Source organism: Psittacula echo (genome assembly GCF_963264785.1).
Source record: "Psittacula echo genome assembly, chromosome: 9".
In the NCBI taxonomy this organism is placed as follows: domain Eukaryota; kingdom Metazoa; phylum Chordata; class Aves; order Psittaciformes; family Psittacidae; genus Psittacula; species Psittacula echo.
Genome location: NC_137745.1, coordinates 16,060,906 through 16,077,615, shown reverse-complemented (window position 1 = coordinate 16,077,615; position 16,710 = coordinate 16,060,906). Strand labels below are relative to the sequence as shown.

The 16,710-nt window shown below is 35.8% G+C and overlaps 1 protein-coding gene across 1 annotated transcript in view; it reads left to right on the top strand.

The window, feature by feature from the left end:
• Window positions 1-16,710, top strand: part of CACNA2D3 (calcium voltage-gated channel auxiliary subunit alpha2delta 3) — a gene marked incomplete at its 5' end in the record, with an annotated part of 460,819 nt that overhangs the window by 136,814 nt on the left and 307,295 nt on the right. The window contains one exon of the mRNA XM_080625495.1: window positions 11,986-12,045. Within this exon, the coding sequence (XP_080481621.1) occupies window positions 11,986-12,045 (60 nt within the window). The remainder of the gene's footprint in view (window positions 1-11,985; window positions 12,046-16,710) is intronic.

Genomic DNA, 16,710 nt, shown 5'->3' with positions numbered 1-16,710 from the left:
CACTAGAACAGGTTGCCAAAGCCCTGTCTAACCTGGCCTTGAACACTTTCAGGGATGGGGCAGCCACATCTTCTCTGGGCAACCTGTGGCAGCACCTCATCACCTTCACAGGGAAGAACTTCTTAATCTCTAATGTAAATCTAGCGTCTTTCAGCTTAAAGCCCATTCTCCCTTGTTCTACCCCTACATGCATTTGTAAGAAGTCCCTCTCCAGATTTCTTGACAGTCCCTTTAGGTACTTTGATATTACATATTTTTCATGACAGATACTGCAAATCACTTCATTCAGTTTATTAGTCTGGAATGGGTTGTAACTTCTAAAAGGACATGAAAGGCACTATTTAAAAACCAAGTCTAATACATAAGTCTTTACGAGAGATTGCCCAACAGAGTTCATGACCAAAGGACAAGAAATTTTACAGTCTAGCATTGCACAAATATCATCAGTTTATCATAAACCCCTTTCACTGGTGTCAGTGGGGTTCCACAAAGGTAATGTCTGAAACTGGCCCTACTTGTCTGCTTAAGGCAGTGTCCTGCTATCACCTCACAAACCCTTGAGCTGGAGGAATTGTCACCAATTCTTACACCTGGCTTTGACCATGCTGTTGCCAGTATCAGGTATAGATTTATTGGAGTATACAAAGTCAAGGTGTTCTCAGAGGCTTCAGCCTGCAAAAAGCATAGTCAGCCTCACTGAATAAAGATTTAATTAAATGGGGAAATCTACCTCAGTGTGGAACCGGAGAGCTGTTTTAGATCTTTCCTTTCTCCTTTGCAGGTCTCATTTTTGTGATTCTCCTACATTAATGTGTGGGCTTTAGATTGGAAAACCAGAGAATGTAAGGAGCATCCGCAGTTACAGGTCTTTAGGGCTTCATGGTTTGTTAGGAAAGAAACAGTTTTGCACACGTTTCTCAGATAACAGAGTTGACTGAGAGCTAAAACTGTAGCAGTGTTTTTTGTGGTTTTGGTGTTTTTTGTGTTTTTTGGTGCTTTTGTCCTTGTTAGGACTTTGAAGGTTGAAGTACACTTGCTCTGTGTAGATGGAGCTGAAGAGCCTGTGGTGGTGGGTGAGGGAGTCATTCAGCAAATAGAGGAAGCCTTGCCAGCAGCATGGGGTGGTTCACTACTCTCCCATAATCTAAAATAAGTGGAAAGCTATTGCTGTAATTTACTCACTGCCTCTGCAAACATAAGGTGTCAGTTTTTGTTGGCTTGGTTGCATGCAGTCTTTGGCTGTCACTTTTTGAACCTGCAGGTGTTGGTTTGCTATGTGAAGACTGATACTGCTCCCCAAGTGCATTTTAGAAGTACTTTGATAGTCAAGAGGAAAATTTATTAAGAAAATGGGAGTATTCTGTGGAATGAGTTCCCTAGGTCATAGCAAAATCTAGAGGTGTGCAGACTTAATGGAAATGAGGTACTGTGTTGCATATGTTACTTCATTTTCCAAATAAACCTATATGATCATTAAATGTTGAACATTTCAGTTGAGAAAAAGTAATTAAGATATGGAATTATAGCCATCTTTTGGTCATTAGAAGAATACAAGTTACAAGACATTTCTTAATAAAGCCCAAAACACCCACTGGGTTTGAAATCATTACCTTTACAAAGAAAAGCAGATAAGGTTTTGACGATGCAATGCAGCCTTTCCTTTGAACGTGGGAATTTGCAAATGTTCCTTTAATTACAAAGACAATTTAATATTAGTCTTGAGATAGTGCAGAAAAATACTGTTATTACAAAAAGATTTATTTTAAATAATACTGAATAGATGGGTTGGAGTCTCTACCTATATACAGGCTTATAAGTCTGTATATAAGCATGACTTTAAAAAGTTATGCCCCTATACTATTCTGTGATTTCAGCATTAATTCATAGTGTAACAGAAAATCCTTCTAGGTACATGGGACCAGTGTCTGGTTACCAAGTGCGGACATAAAATCCCAGGGTTAATCAACTAGGTAAACATGTAACCAGCAAGTTTGAATGTAATATTTTTTCTTTTTCTTACAAGACCTGCTAGAATATAGAAAATTATGAAAAGACTAAATTATCACCTAGTCTGAAAGTTGCTTTTGTAATTAATTCCAGCATCTTCAGCAGCAGTCAAGTCTTCAGAATGATAAAGTATGGTCCAGGTGACCAAAAAAAGGTTGGAATTTTATCTTTGAATGTCAGTTTTTTCAAAGAAAGGAACTAGGAGAAGATGCATTAGTTTACTCTCTTAAAAATAATACTGATGTTCTTTTCATGAAGACTTTCTAGCACTTCTACGCTTGGGAACCAGCTCTTGAAATTGGCAGGGATGTGGCCTAGACACAAGGTTTTCTTTGAAAATCTGTTCCAGCTGGATCAAGTTGTTTTGTCATTTGGAAACTGTGCACATAGGAGGCATATGGCCATTAGAAACATATCGGAGCAAAACTGTCTGTAAGTGAAATCTTTGCAAATTTTTTGCACTGTGAATATTCAGCACATGGCTGAGCAAGACTTTCCTGCAGTTACACTATTAGTTTCTTACAGCTTGAGCCAGCAACAGGCAGGGCAAGCAAAGTTTTTCTCTCCTGAGGTAGTGTCAGTGCATCCATGTGCCTTCTAGACCCAGGAAAGAGATTTCTTGTCTCATCTTCCTCTGTACTGACGTAAAGGCACTGGAAAATGGAAGGGTCAGCATTTAAGGGAGTTTGTTGATGGGTTTAGCAGAAACTGAGGGAGGCACTGACACAAGGAGAATGGAAAATAATGAGATGGTTTAAGGAGATGAGGGGAACAGGATTGGATGGTGCTTGGATTTAGAAATCTAAGTGGTGCAAGATATTCTAGATAGGTTCAATAAGTTTGTACAGGAGATAGAAAAAATTGGCAATACAGGTTGGAGAAATAAGGAGGTATTGGTAGGGACCTGGAAAAGACTGGTCATGAACATACTTGGCAATGTGGATGCCAAGGCTAACATGAAGAAGGAAGAATAATTGGTAGGTGCTAGAGAAGAGGTGGAGAGTAGTGTGAAAAAGCTCAGCAATAGAGTTTGAGACACCCAATATGAACTTAATGAGCTCAAGATGTGGGGAGAGAGTGAGGAAAGAAATAGGAGTAGGTTTAGGGCCATGGTCAGGTAGGAAAGGAACAGGAGTAAGCTGATATTATGTTTGAAGGCAGGCTTGGGTACATTGTGGCATTGAAGTGGGCAAAAAAATCCCTGCCTAAAAAGCTGTACCTCTATAACCTGAAATGTAACACTGATTTTTTTTTTTTTTTTTTTTAAGTCTTGGGTCAATGCTTGCAAAATCTGTTGCTTATACATATATAAATAGTTAATCAACGGCCATCACTCTGTTAGTGAGGACTACAAAGGCTTTAGATTGTATTTGTCAGTGTTCTAACCAAGCAAAATTGTATAAAAAAAATGATATCATAATACTGGGGATTGAAGTTATAGGCAACTTCATTCTGGCATTTCCTAGCTTAGTTTGGCTTTGTATCCATAATAGTGCTTGAACTTTCTAGCATGATATTTTTGTTATAAAATTATAGAAATATAACAACACTAATACTGATTTGTTTAAATTCTCAGGGCAGTTACTGTGACAGGTGGAATATTTGCTACAGTATGTTCACTGTATCACCATTTTAAACTGACTCCATGTGTTGAAGAGACACAACTTTACTTCATGAAGTATTTCTTCACATCTTTGCAATAATACTCTACTTGCCTCAGTATCTAGCTTAGAGAATTCTACTTGCAGTAGGACATTGGGAAGGTTTTAGTAGAAAAGTCTGCGTTTGATCCCCTCCCCCCCTTTTTTTAAGTTTCTCTTTAATTTAGTATGTTGACATCTGAAATCCTGACCTGGGGAAGTAAAGAATAGTGTTACAATTGACTTCACTTTAGAGAGAGTAATGCCTACTGTTTTCATGGCTTGGTTTGAAAGCGAAGACAAGGCACAGAGTCTTGTGATTGAGTACTAGGCTAGGCAATGGAAATAAGTACCTGCAAACTCTGAAACTGACCTTTGTTTTGAGTAATAAGTCTTGAGAGTTTTTTGCTGTTGTTGTGTGATAGTAATCTGTTGGAAACTGAAAGAAGGACAGTATATCATAGCTGATTTTGTTGAACTAGAACACAAATTGCAAGCTGAATTTGAATTAACTTGAGGGATTGAGCTTTAGTGCAGAGGTGAGGAAAAAGCTGAGGGAGCAAAGACAACTGGTTTCACTTGGTGCTTCTAAATGTGAACAGAACAGAAACACCTCAACTAGTCCCAGAACTGCTGTCAGGACAAAGTGTTTCCTCAAGACTCTTTTCCCCTATTGAGTGAGCATAGGGATATTTCCATTTTTCTTCAGCTCATTTATGTTTGCACATATGGTGTGGGATTCATTTCCCTTAACTTCATTCATATAAACATCTAAAGAAGAAAGCGGTGAAGGAAAAGCGTCAGATTTCTTCCTTTGTCTTATGAGTGATTTTAAAATGGGACAAGCAATACCTTCAGGGTTTTCTGTCTGTACATATGAAGGATGTTTAGTTAACTTGTGTGGAGAGATGATTAACTTTGAAATATCTGGGATTAGGTGAGATACATCCTATGGAGATTTGGAAATGGAGGATTTTACATTAAATGAACTTGCATAAAAATAGTTATCTCAAATCTCTCTTCAGTAATGGTGTTGAGAGCTGTCAGAGCTGAAGGTAATTTTTGCTCAGACACTGTGTCCTCACTGTACTCAAATGCAGACAGACAGTCTGTCATCCAAACAGGGTAGATAGGTAAGGAGTGTGACCTGTGGCAACTTAAATGAGTGAAAAAGATTAATAAATCAGATGGGTTTTTTTTGGTAGTGATTTCAGTACAGGGGGCATGATTAGGGATCATAATGATACTTACAGGCTAGTACTGAATAATTACAAATAAACTATTTGTATGTATACACAGGTGGCTAGTCGGGCACATACACAGGCCAGCTTACTTCATTTTGGACGGAGTTTTTCAAAGTAACATTGTAAACAGGTTTTTAAATTTATGTGGAAGAAAGCGACGTACCAGTTGTGAGTCATTCATTGAAAGCAAAATTGTACAAATTGTGCTGCCATTTTGCAAGTGGAATTAAAAAGATACATAAAGGTATTTCCAGAGAATTATCAAACCTTTGATGAATACAGAATTGATGTGAAATGCTGGTGAACCTTTGCCTCAACCCTGGGGTAGAATGAGTGGCTGAAGCAGCTGCTTGCTGCTGTACCTCAGGCAAGCAGATCAAATTTTAAATAGCCCTGAAACAGCTTTAAGTTGTGTCTGCAGTTGAACTGATTTCTTGATGGCTGGGACATATGGAATTAAAAGTATGGAATAAAACTTCAGTACGTCATTCCTTCCTGCTCTGTGGTAGACATAATAACATGGCAGGAGCAGATTTGGTAATCTGCATATTTTGTATCTTATACATTGGCTTTGTGAAGCACAGAACTCAGTACAAGACAAATGTGTTACCTTCTTCATCTGCAATGTTCCTTCCATGCCATGGCAGTCTCCAGATGCCATAACTAAATATAGCATTGACCTAGTTAAGTTAGAAATGCATCTAATTACTCCAGGATTGGCTTAGCCACTGTCATGCAATGTGCAAGTTTCATGTACTTAAATCCATTTACAGTTTCATTTCTGTCTGTCCAGCTCTTTAACAAGCTGAATTCTTTGTTGCTTCAAAAAAACAGCTAGCACTCTAACAACAATCAACCTGAAAATCTGCCAGCCTTGAATGAATATAAGTGGATAATTGAAGTTATTTACAATAATTGCATATGCGAAGCTTTTAATTTATTTTTATCTTGTATTTATAATTTCTGCTTTGATTGTGCTTTGATGCAGCACTTAATGTGACTGAGGATTGTCTAGTTGAGCTGTAGTGGAATTTTATAGTAGTCACAGAACAGTAATTTTGTTGTATGACATTAATTGCAAGATTGATATCTGTCTTAAGCTACAAGCACTAAGAACTCTAATATCAAGATAACAGGAGATAAATCATTTTCAGCCAAAGCAGGAACAATATTAGTGATAGAATTTCCTATAAAATACCTCATAGCTGAGGATAACAGTGTGGGAAATAAAATATGCTTCTGGGCTTTCTGAACAGATATTACTGTTTCCCCTTTCACCTTCTCACCCCATCCTCAAGGATTAAAACAGCTGAATTGTTAGTTTTGTCTTTGGCCTGTCTAAAAATGCATGTGTTTCTGATGGTAGCAAATATGCCTCCAAGGTCAGCATCAGTCTCTAATAGCTACAATGCTTCCCCATTGGTTATGGCAAACATGCAAAGCTATTAGCAATAAAATGGTGAGATGGAGAGGCCTATTTGCACATGGGTGCATTCATTGCCATGTTATATGATACTGTTTTTGATCATAGGAAATAATAGCAAAACTGATGAACAACATCAAATATTCTCTATTGGCTTCTTTACCTTCTCCACTAAATGAACTGTAAAAGAAGCAAACCCCAGAACTCTGATGGAAGTAAGGAGGGCTTGTGGCAGAATTACCACCCATTCCAGAATATTACCTAAGCTCACTTAATGCTAATAAATCTTGTTCTTTCCCAAAACAACCCAAGCTTTTCAGAAGTTTTCAAAGCACCTGCAGCTTTACACGTTTCCTGGAAAGGAAATCCCATTTTCACTTCTGAAATGAACCCCAAAATGGGGAAGGTACCTGGGCAATGTTTTTAAAGTTTGGTAATCTATTACTGAGTGCTCCCACATGCACAGCGTAGGCTTCTCGCAAAGAAGCCAGTGAAGAAAATTGCTATGATGATTGAAACACAAATTCTGGTTTCTCTCCCAGGAATATACTCAACTGCTGAACTATGTTTTAAATACTTATCTGGCTTCACTTTATGAAATATTTTTGGCATGTTCACAGCTCAATTATTATAAATTTTAGTTGGAAATTAGATGTTCAAATCAATAGTAAGGTTATTAAAGTTGCACCAAGTATTTTACCTGAAGAAGGGTAACTATTGGTAGTTGTAAGTACTTTTCTGTTTTACAGAATACTGCTGGATTTTGCTTGGTAATGTACCTGCAAACTTGCTATAAAATATGAAAGAAATCAGATCTTAAAAACAGGGATTAGTTGGGTTTTTTTTGCTACATGCTGGTCTTATTAACAAAGTTTTGGTTGTATTTGATTAAGACAGAAATCCGCTTTACAATTCCATATGTAGAAGTCTGGGAGAATTTTTAAGGCTTTTCAAGTTACACAGATTCCTGTTTGGTTTTTTTGGTGGTGGTTGTTTGTTTATTTTTTGTTTTGTTTTTTGTTTGTTTTCGTTGTTGTGGGTGGTTTTTTTTTGTTGTTGTTTGGGTTTTTTTTCCCTATGTATTTTGTTTATATGTGGTTTTGGTTGGTTGGTTGGTTTTGTTTTGTTTCCCAAGCCAAACTTTCAGTACAGTATATTCACAGATTTTTCTTGGATTTAGACTTTCCGCTATTTTTTAAGAAGGATGACTTTTCATTATTTTTTTACTTCCAAAACACATCTCAAATCAACCTTGAAGCTACAGATGAGATTTGTATAGGATGTGAGCCTCAAACAGATCTGATACCTGGAGAAAATGATGAGAAAGGGTGCAGGGTTTAGGGCTATTTGTTGCTGTTGGTTGAATGCATTCAGATGCTGGGATATAAGAGCCTCCTACAGTTTATCTACGCTTATTTTTTGATGGCTATGATACCTTACTGCTCTATAGCAGGGTCAGAATTTGTGGCTATTGTCAGGTGTACTCTAGATGAAATTCTCATAGACCTTAAATGATAATACTGCATTGTGCGGCGCAATACAGAGGTAACAGGTCAAACTATCAAGATTCACATAGTGTACTGAAAGAACTGTTAAAGCATAGTCTAGTGAGTTTGGAAGAGTACATTAGTAGAAGGGCTGCTGATGAGCTCATATCTTTTAACCAACAGAACTGAAGCCATGCTTCTTGGTTCATTGTAGCAGTGAGGCATTGTGATTTGGTGGCTATTTTTGGCTGTTTTTTTTAGGTAGTGTATTTGTTCCATTTCCAGCATCATGCCCTATTTTTATCCATGCTGCATAAATCAGTTAATCTTTCTCATATTTATATATATCGGGAAAGTTATGATTAGTTCTTTAATCAGGGGATCCTGAGTTGAACTGTGAACATGAAAATTGTTAGATAAATGCTGCCCTTGACTTGTCTGCGCATGGACATGCAAACACCTTTTCACATGTAAAGCTAAATACTCCTAAAATACAGAATCTTAAATGGTGTAGCTCTGCTCAATTCAGCGTTCATAATTCATTCCATGTAAAAGTATATAGATAACTCAAATTTCCTTCAGGATAACCACAGCTTTGTAAGCACTTCCTTGCTACAGTAATGATTTTAGAGCATGTTTACTCAAATGAAAATAGATTGGCATTTTTATTAAGAGTTTCATTATAAACTATTAAGTTAAAATCTCTAATCATGCTAATGTTCAGAATCATTGCTAGGTAACTGTTCAGTCATTAAAATATTTTAAAAGGTATTTTTTGGCCTCCATGTAAAAACATTGCAGTATTACATGTGTTTTTCATATTTTTGCCTCTACAGTGTTAAGGAATTTTTTCCATCGTGCTTCATCCCTTTGGGGACTTCTTTAAAAAATGAACAAACACACAAAAAACCCCCAACAAATCAAAACAAAAATCAAACCAAGAAAAAAAAAAAAAAAGCCTAACCAAAAAGCCCTCAAATATTTGTATACAATGTCTTCCATTCTGATATCATCTGTGTATATCCACTAACATTATTTCTATGGGTTTAGGCTTATTACTAGCTTACCTTTTCTGTAGCTGTCCCAGATTTCTCAGTTTCCTTCATAATGGTGTTGAGATATTTGAAGGAAACTGTGGTTAAGAACCAGTACATAGAAAATGCAGCATTTGCTTGTGTTGTCTGCATTTAGTGTACCGAAATTCTAATTTTATAGATTTGTGAGGGTGAAGCACGTAGAGTACATGTGCATTTGTGTCCATGTTGTCAAGGAAAAATGTGTCAATACATTGTTCACTTTGTTGGTCTGTTTCCTGTAGAGAATGTTGCTAAAATGTAATTAATTTTTATTTTTGAAAGAACAGACATAACAACTGAAATCTTAATAAATAAATCAATAAAGTACTAATCAGTACATTTCATTTCTGAGCTACCTTCCATGCCAGATGTTACTAATATTGTCTATCTTATACTTCTCTAGTTATTTCTTATGGGGGGAAGAGGGGAGGTGGGGGCGGGCGGAGGGAGGGGATAGTGGGAATAAATCTTAGTTTAAGTTTACTTAGCCGAGGCAAAATTGTAATTGAAACATATTAGGATCGATACAAACTACGTAAGAAGCCATGAATTCTTTTTCTAGCCTGCCAGGTCCTAATATCTAGGCACTGGTATCTCATGAAATACTATAATATTTTTTTCTTCTGGTGAGTCAGTAAATATTTCAGCACAGACAAGAAAAAAAAAAAAAAACCAACAAAAAAATCACACCTGAAAAAACAATCAAGAAAGAAAGAAACAAACAAAAAAGAAAGAAAAAAAAAAACAAAACAAACCATGTTTCTGTTTTTTCTGTATTTCTATATGAAGAATTTTTTTGACCCTGCTTTCACTTTTTTTCTCTCAAACTTATCAGTCATGATCTTTTCTATTAGGTGTGCACAGACTTGTAATGCAACTGTGGTTTTAATATGAAGGAGTACACACCTGAAGAAATGCGTTGTTATTTCATAAAAAGCCTTTTTCATACTTGAAAAATGAGAGCTAGATTTGTAAAATACTTTCAGTGGGTCACTAGTGTTCTAAAGATGGACTTCTGAGACCAATCAAATGTTTAAGAATCTGTTTCAGTTCCTTCAGGGCTTCCCCCTCAGAATAGTTAATTTGTGTTACTTCCATTTTTAAATTAGAAATGTAAAAAATTTATGGGTCAAATTAATAATTGGTACCCTTTCAAACTGCAAGGTCTGTTTTTACTACTATTCATACAGTATGGGAATAGAAGGAACGATTCCACAGAACTTCACTGTTTCATTTGAATTTTTTTCCATGACTTCCCATTCTGCAGGATGCTGTGATGCATCATTAGCTGTTGGGTTCTCTCACCTGTGTATGTGGGAAGGTGAACTGTTACATTTTTCAGTTCAGTTCTGATTTGCCCAGTATTGGAACCATTTTGGTTCAGGTCCAGTTTAGGTCAAAAAGGTTTGCTATAATCAGCTGGGTTTACATGGGACAAAACTTTTAAAGGTGGACATAGTCAATTGGCAGGGATATACACACAACTTGGGGCTCTAGGAAAGTGGGCTTCATCTGCTCTCTCTTGCTTATCTCTATCAACCTTGGCATCAGTAGTGTTTCCAGGTTTTAATCAAATCTTTGGGATCTGTAACTCTGCACTAATGAAAAAGGTATGAAAAACCTTCCCACTTGGGTCTGTAGGGAAGGTGCAGAAGCCTAGCAGAGGCCTGAGGGTTTATTGAGGCTTGTGCTCACCTCTAGGTAAGCTGTGTGAAGAGACAGAGGTGTGGAAGGGAAGGCTTTCACATGCTGCTGCTTTGCAGACCTTGGTGAACACAAATCCTGCTTGTAACCAGCAAGACTTTATGTTAAACTGATGGGTTTTTGTTGAACAATTGATTCTGAATTGGCAAATGGAAATATTTTTCTTGGTTCAGTTTCCATTATATTTCAAACTGTATAGCAATCAATATGAATTCTGATTCCATTTTGATTTATATCCAATGACTTGATGAAAGTGCATACAGTTCTGAAAAGGGAAGCAAATGTGTGCATGCTTCCCATTCCTTGTATCATTAATTGGAGCCTATAGCTCACTTGCTTCACAGCACAAAATATTTGAAAATATAACAGTGTCTTGTAGATCAAAGAAAATAAAACCAATACATTGAGTATTCTGTGACAGGTTATTTTTAGGTTAATTTGGGGTTGTACAAGTATGTATATTCAGGTAGATTAAATAAAAACTAGAAAGCATTACTTCCATACTTAAAATATTCAAAAGTTTAAAGAATCCTGGACAAGACCTGAGAAAGGATGTAATGTCTTTTCATAGAGAATGTCTGCAGCAAGCCCTTATAAAGAATTAAGTTTTTCAAGTAGCTGTGTTTTAGTGCAGCCACTCTTTAATTTTTTTTCCTTCAGATGATAGCAGAAAGGAACAATAACACCTACAGGGACTTCTGGATATTAAGAGTCAAAAAATACCACTGAATTGCTGTCATCCAGTGAATATTACTTCTGTAGTTGCAGAAAAATCTTCTTGTGATTATGCACTGTATGAAGTTAGTATGTACTGCACTTGAAATCTGCTGCATAAACCTAGTCTCTATTTTTCTAATCTTTTCTATTTGATATGTTATTTAGAAATACCTCTTAATTTCAGTGGCCTGCAATCAAGGGCTTACAAGGGAAATACGTCCTATTTTAATTTTAAGAAAGATTTGAAAGAGCTTCCATGTGCAAAATAAGGTCCAGTGTGAAAGCAACTTTACTTCGTGTTCTTTCAAAAATCAATATCAGAATAAGAGCCTCAGGATGCTGAGTACTAGTAGGGGAAAAACAATAATTACTCTTTATTTCTTCTTTATTAGTAGATGAGCTGGTTTGAGAGTTTTGTACCAGCAATCCCTGATGCTGAGGGTTTAGAAAACTTAGTGGTTTGTTGGTTTTGTTGGGTTTTTTTTGTGTGTGTGTTTTTTGCTTTGGTATGGTTTATCTGGATCTTTTATTTCTGTTCTATGAAGTATCATAGCAGATATCATGTGGTGACAGTGAATTACACAATTCCCAAGCAATCTCTGTTTTTATACTGGAAAGAACACTTGAATTTAAAGATGTTATCCATTATTTCAAAAATACACTTTTTTTTTTTATTTTGTTTTTCAGCGTCTTGTTGAAGCTGCAGAAGATGCTTACCTGAAACATGAGTTTGATGCTGACTTACAGGTAATTAATAGTTTCTCAAATATTTATCATCAGGGTATACTATAGATTGCTTGAAGAACTGCTGTAGAAAGCCAAACATGTGAGTAATAGAAGGATGCTGATTACAGAAAATGGAATTAATGAAGGCTGGCTCAGCATTTTGACAGGTTATGTATTTAGTGTTTGTATGCTGGGAGACCAAGCGGGTGGATTTTTAGATTTCATTTAAATTCCCTGCATGTCTGCTTAGGTCAAGATTTTTTAAACACAGTAATTAGCAGCATGTTTCTTCGTTGCAGTGTACCAGCAAGGAATTGTTCTATAGAGAGTTGAATTTGCAGATGAGGTGGGACCCACAGGGATGGGATTAGTATGACCTTGATTTGTGCAAATGGTATGTATTTGTATCCACATCTAGAGCAGACACCAGTTTTAGCTCTTGCCTAGAAGCACTCAGAGTCAGACCATTATAGTCTCAAAATGTTGCCTATAGGAATAACATGGGAGGAAGAAGCACTATGGCAGTTCACAGTTATAAAATGTTTAAAAGAAACCTTTGCTTAAGTAAGACACACAATTAAAACAAAAGAAAAAATGTTAATTTAGAAACCAAGTAATCTTAACCTAAAATGGAAAATTTAACTGAAAGCGTTACTCATTACTTAAATAAATAAATACCTCCTTACCTGTAATGAATTTCTATAACCTTGGTTTCTTGAATGTCATGTTAGGTGAAGTTTTGTTTACTTTGTCTCCATCTAGATTTTATTTTAAAACCTTCTGTGAATAATTGCCCTATGTCTATTTAGATTTTGAGCTTAAGCATTAAGCGAAACAGTAATTTTCTGTATACTTTTTCCCATAGAGGTATCTAAGAAGTACACAAATCTAGAAGTTCTATTTTCAGTTTTACCATGGTTACTTCCAGTAATCACAAAACATTTTCTTTTAATGAAAATATCATGTGAATTACTGATTTGTGCAGGAAGGGAAAACATAGACTGAACTTTTCAGAGCTAAGGATAAAAAAAAAAACCCAAACAACGAAACAGTTTTGAAGGCTGTGATACTGAGATCTATCAGCCCATGTTGAAGTAAAGACAAAATGAGTGCACTGAAGGTGATAATTCAGATTATTGTTGTATTCAATGAATGCTGGCTTCTGTATTCAAATGCTTTAGAGCTCTATTACATTTCAGCCTTGCAAAGGTGTGCTGCATTTTATTTTTTTTTGCACTTTAACCCTTAGAGAAATAGGATCTATTGTCTGAATAAATCAGAAACACACTTTACAGAAGATTTTTAGAGGTCTACAGTAAGTATTTCTTCACTGCAGGATAGTTCTCACTTTGACAAAGTCCTTCATTTGCTGAGGCTTTGAAGATATTAGCACTTTCAGGAAGCCAGTTAAAAGCCATTTATGTCAGCAGCATTAACAGGGCAATCAAATCTTTGTGTAGAGCTCTGTTGTTTATTACTGTCATGGTCCATTAAAGCTAATCAATTGTTAATCTTGGTTTCAGCGACCCCTTTGCAACCCTTGCTGGGTGATTGTTGTTCTTTATCAAAAATCTCATAATACCATCTGCTCAATATAAAATAATGGCCGGAAAGACTTGATAGTGTACATTCAAGTGGAGGGTGACAGAAGGCTTATATAATATACGGTGTATATAATTCTGCTATCAAAGAGGAATTTTTTGGCATTTGTATTGCCTTGGCTGATGTGTGGAAGCCAGGATTAAATGCTTTGAATTAGTGGCATGTGGTCCAGCATCCGTCTGCGCTCTTTGTGCTCAGATATTCTGGAAACTGAGAAAGCACATAAAGAAAGTGCTTTTGTGATTTTATTGGTCCAACCTCACTTTCTATGTCTTGAGGACAGTATAGATAATATTGTGTAGGTACATAAAAATGATATAAAGGAGAAATAAAATTATATTAATATTTTTATTGACTGTGAAAAACACCAGCTTAAAGAAAATAATAACAGGAAAGTTCATCTTTTAGGCTGCTCGTGCTCTCTGCAATGCTGAAACTATATTATTTGGTTAGGCTAGACCTGATCCTTTCTGGACATTTTTCTTAGTAACATTATTAGTTTTGTCCTTAGTTATCCTATAGGTATTCTAATCAATATACTGTAATGCTGTATAATGGTCTAACCACTCAGCTATCTATCCCTGAACTGAATCTTTTGACACCACCAGCAAACACCTTGTAGTTATAAACATAAATAAAATTCCTAGTGAATTGAAAGAAATAAATCATAATGGATGGGTGATATGAGGTTTAACTCATCAGCATTATATATTGCGTGTTTGAGTAATGGCTAAACTAAGAATCAGTGAGAGCTGACTTTAAAGGTTTGCTGTGCAGTATCTGGACTTTGGGAAGTTCTTTTTTGTGTTAGGGCTGTGAACCAAGAGCTGTGGTTTTTGCAAGGTATGAGAAAATAACCTTCTAAATGTTACTTATATTTGAACCTTTAACTCAATCCAGGGTTTTCTCACTTGGTGGGTGTGGTTTCAAGTTATTCTGTGTTTTTAAAAACTCTTTTCAAGTTGTTGCTTAGTGGAATTTAATCATGCCTCATAGTTTATCTTATATCTCCAATTACCATTTGTATTGCTACAGGTAGTTGCCTTGTCACAATATTTCCATAGGCTTAAACAATCACTCATCTTGCTTTATAGGGGACATTGTGCTTCCCTCTCTTTAAAATAAAGTACTTCCTCCTGGCTCTGTGGGTTTAACATGATGAAAAAAATTAGTATAGGAGCCAACTGCCAAGTAAAGACCCAGCAAGAGTATTGGAGGTTACAGGTTTTGAAGTGATTCTACAGCCATCTTTTAGTTTTGTGGACTTAATTGTTTGCCAGAGAAAATTTTGGAAGGACAAGATAAAAAAGAAGGTAACACCTTCTGTTAGGAGACAATCTTAAAAAAAAAAACAAAAAAAAAAAAAAAAAACAAAAAAAAAATCAATTTACAATTGTTGTAAACTGAAATTTGGCTTCCTGATGGTTTATTTCCTTTGTGCTTGGGTATGTGTTTCCTAAAATGTGAGCTGCCTTGTTCACAGAAACACTGTGGTGAACCAAGATCTCTGTCATAGTGTTGTATTATTTCTGATTTTCAATAATCTCAGGAGGTGGACACTCAGCAGAAGAACTGATGCCAGAGTTCTCAGTGGAGCAGTAAAAGTAACTTTAACTTTGTTTCTTACAGAACAAATTTTAGAATCAATAAAGATCTGTAATACTTTGTTCCTACCCTGTTTTCATACTTCTGACCCTAGTGACAGGAAGAATTAATAAAAAAATTCATTATGGGTACTGGTTCATTTGCTGATTGGTTTTATTGTACATACACATTGGCAGGGTAGTTCTTTTATTTTCTGCATGTTAATTAAGTTCATTAGTTCACTCTCCTTACATTCCAGCTGAGTTTTCTCTGCATGTGTGTGATGTGATAATAAAAAAGCAAGGTTATTTCTTTTTAATAGAATCAAAGCTAGTGCACAGTTGATGTCACCTGAATTACTAGATGTTTTCTTTTTGGATTGTTGTAGCTTCGCTTTCTATGTAAGGTTGGAGAGGTTCAAGTACCAAATCTTGACCATATTTCAGCTTTATGTCAGAAGACTAGAGGATTAATCAAACAGTTTTTAGAGAAGGATTAATTTAATTAAGAATACTTCTAAAGTTAACTCAGTGGAATAGAAAAAAAATCGTGATATAAGGCTGCTTTTCATTAATAAGTTTTTTTGGATCTATATGGCTGAGTCTTAAGAAAAAGGTCTTCAAAAACAATCCCGGAGTTAGGTACCTGTCTGCCAGATTTTGCTAGCTGTTAATTCTCTAATTGCATTTCGAGTCCTTGAAAAATCTCATCCTTACCCTTAGAGTACGTATGTTTGGTACAGAAAAAAATCTTGTAAAATCAGCAGATAGCTGAGGATTTTTTCCCCAGTGGTTTACACAGGTGAACAATATACTTGTTTATACATATTTAATGATTCCTTTAACATTTAGAAAAGGTGAGACTTCAAAGGTTTAGGAGAAAGCATAAATAGCAAAAGAGGACTGGGGAACAGAATTAGTCCAGTTCATAAGTTCTACAGCTTCTGGGTCTAATTCTGCAATTGTTAGTATTACTGGATTTCAAGGGATGCTACCTGACTTCTGGTAATTTTGAAATTCCACAGCTAGGTACAGAGCTTAAATACAGACATGAAAGCATAACTTAAATTGCTTCTACCTTTATTTAAAATTCTGATCTAAATGCTTGTTTAATATAATGATACTATGTGAAAAATTATACTGATGGATTATTAAATGATTATGTATTTAATTAAAAATTAATCAAATAGTAATTACATTGATACCAGTTACTGGAAAATACAAGGACAAAAGATAATTGAGAATAGCTATTCTACATAATCTTATTTAAGCTCCTGCTATAACATATGCATTACTTTCATATTAGTATTTTAAAAAAGTCTGTTTGCATATTTATTATCTCACTAATTTTGAATGAGGCACATGATAACTAGATTTACAGTCTATAAGTATTAATATTTTTCTGGCTGTTAGAATGATGATCACAAGACTGAAGTCAGCTCTTGCAGGATCCTGAACATCCGTGATGGTAGGGGAAGTTCTGCTGGACTCCAAGCACTCC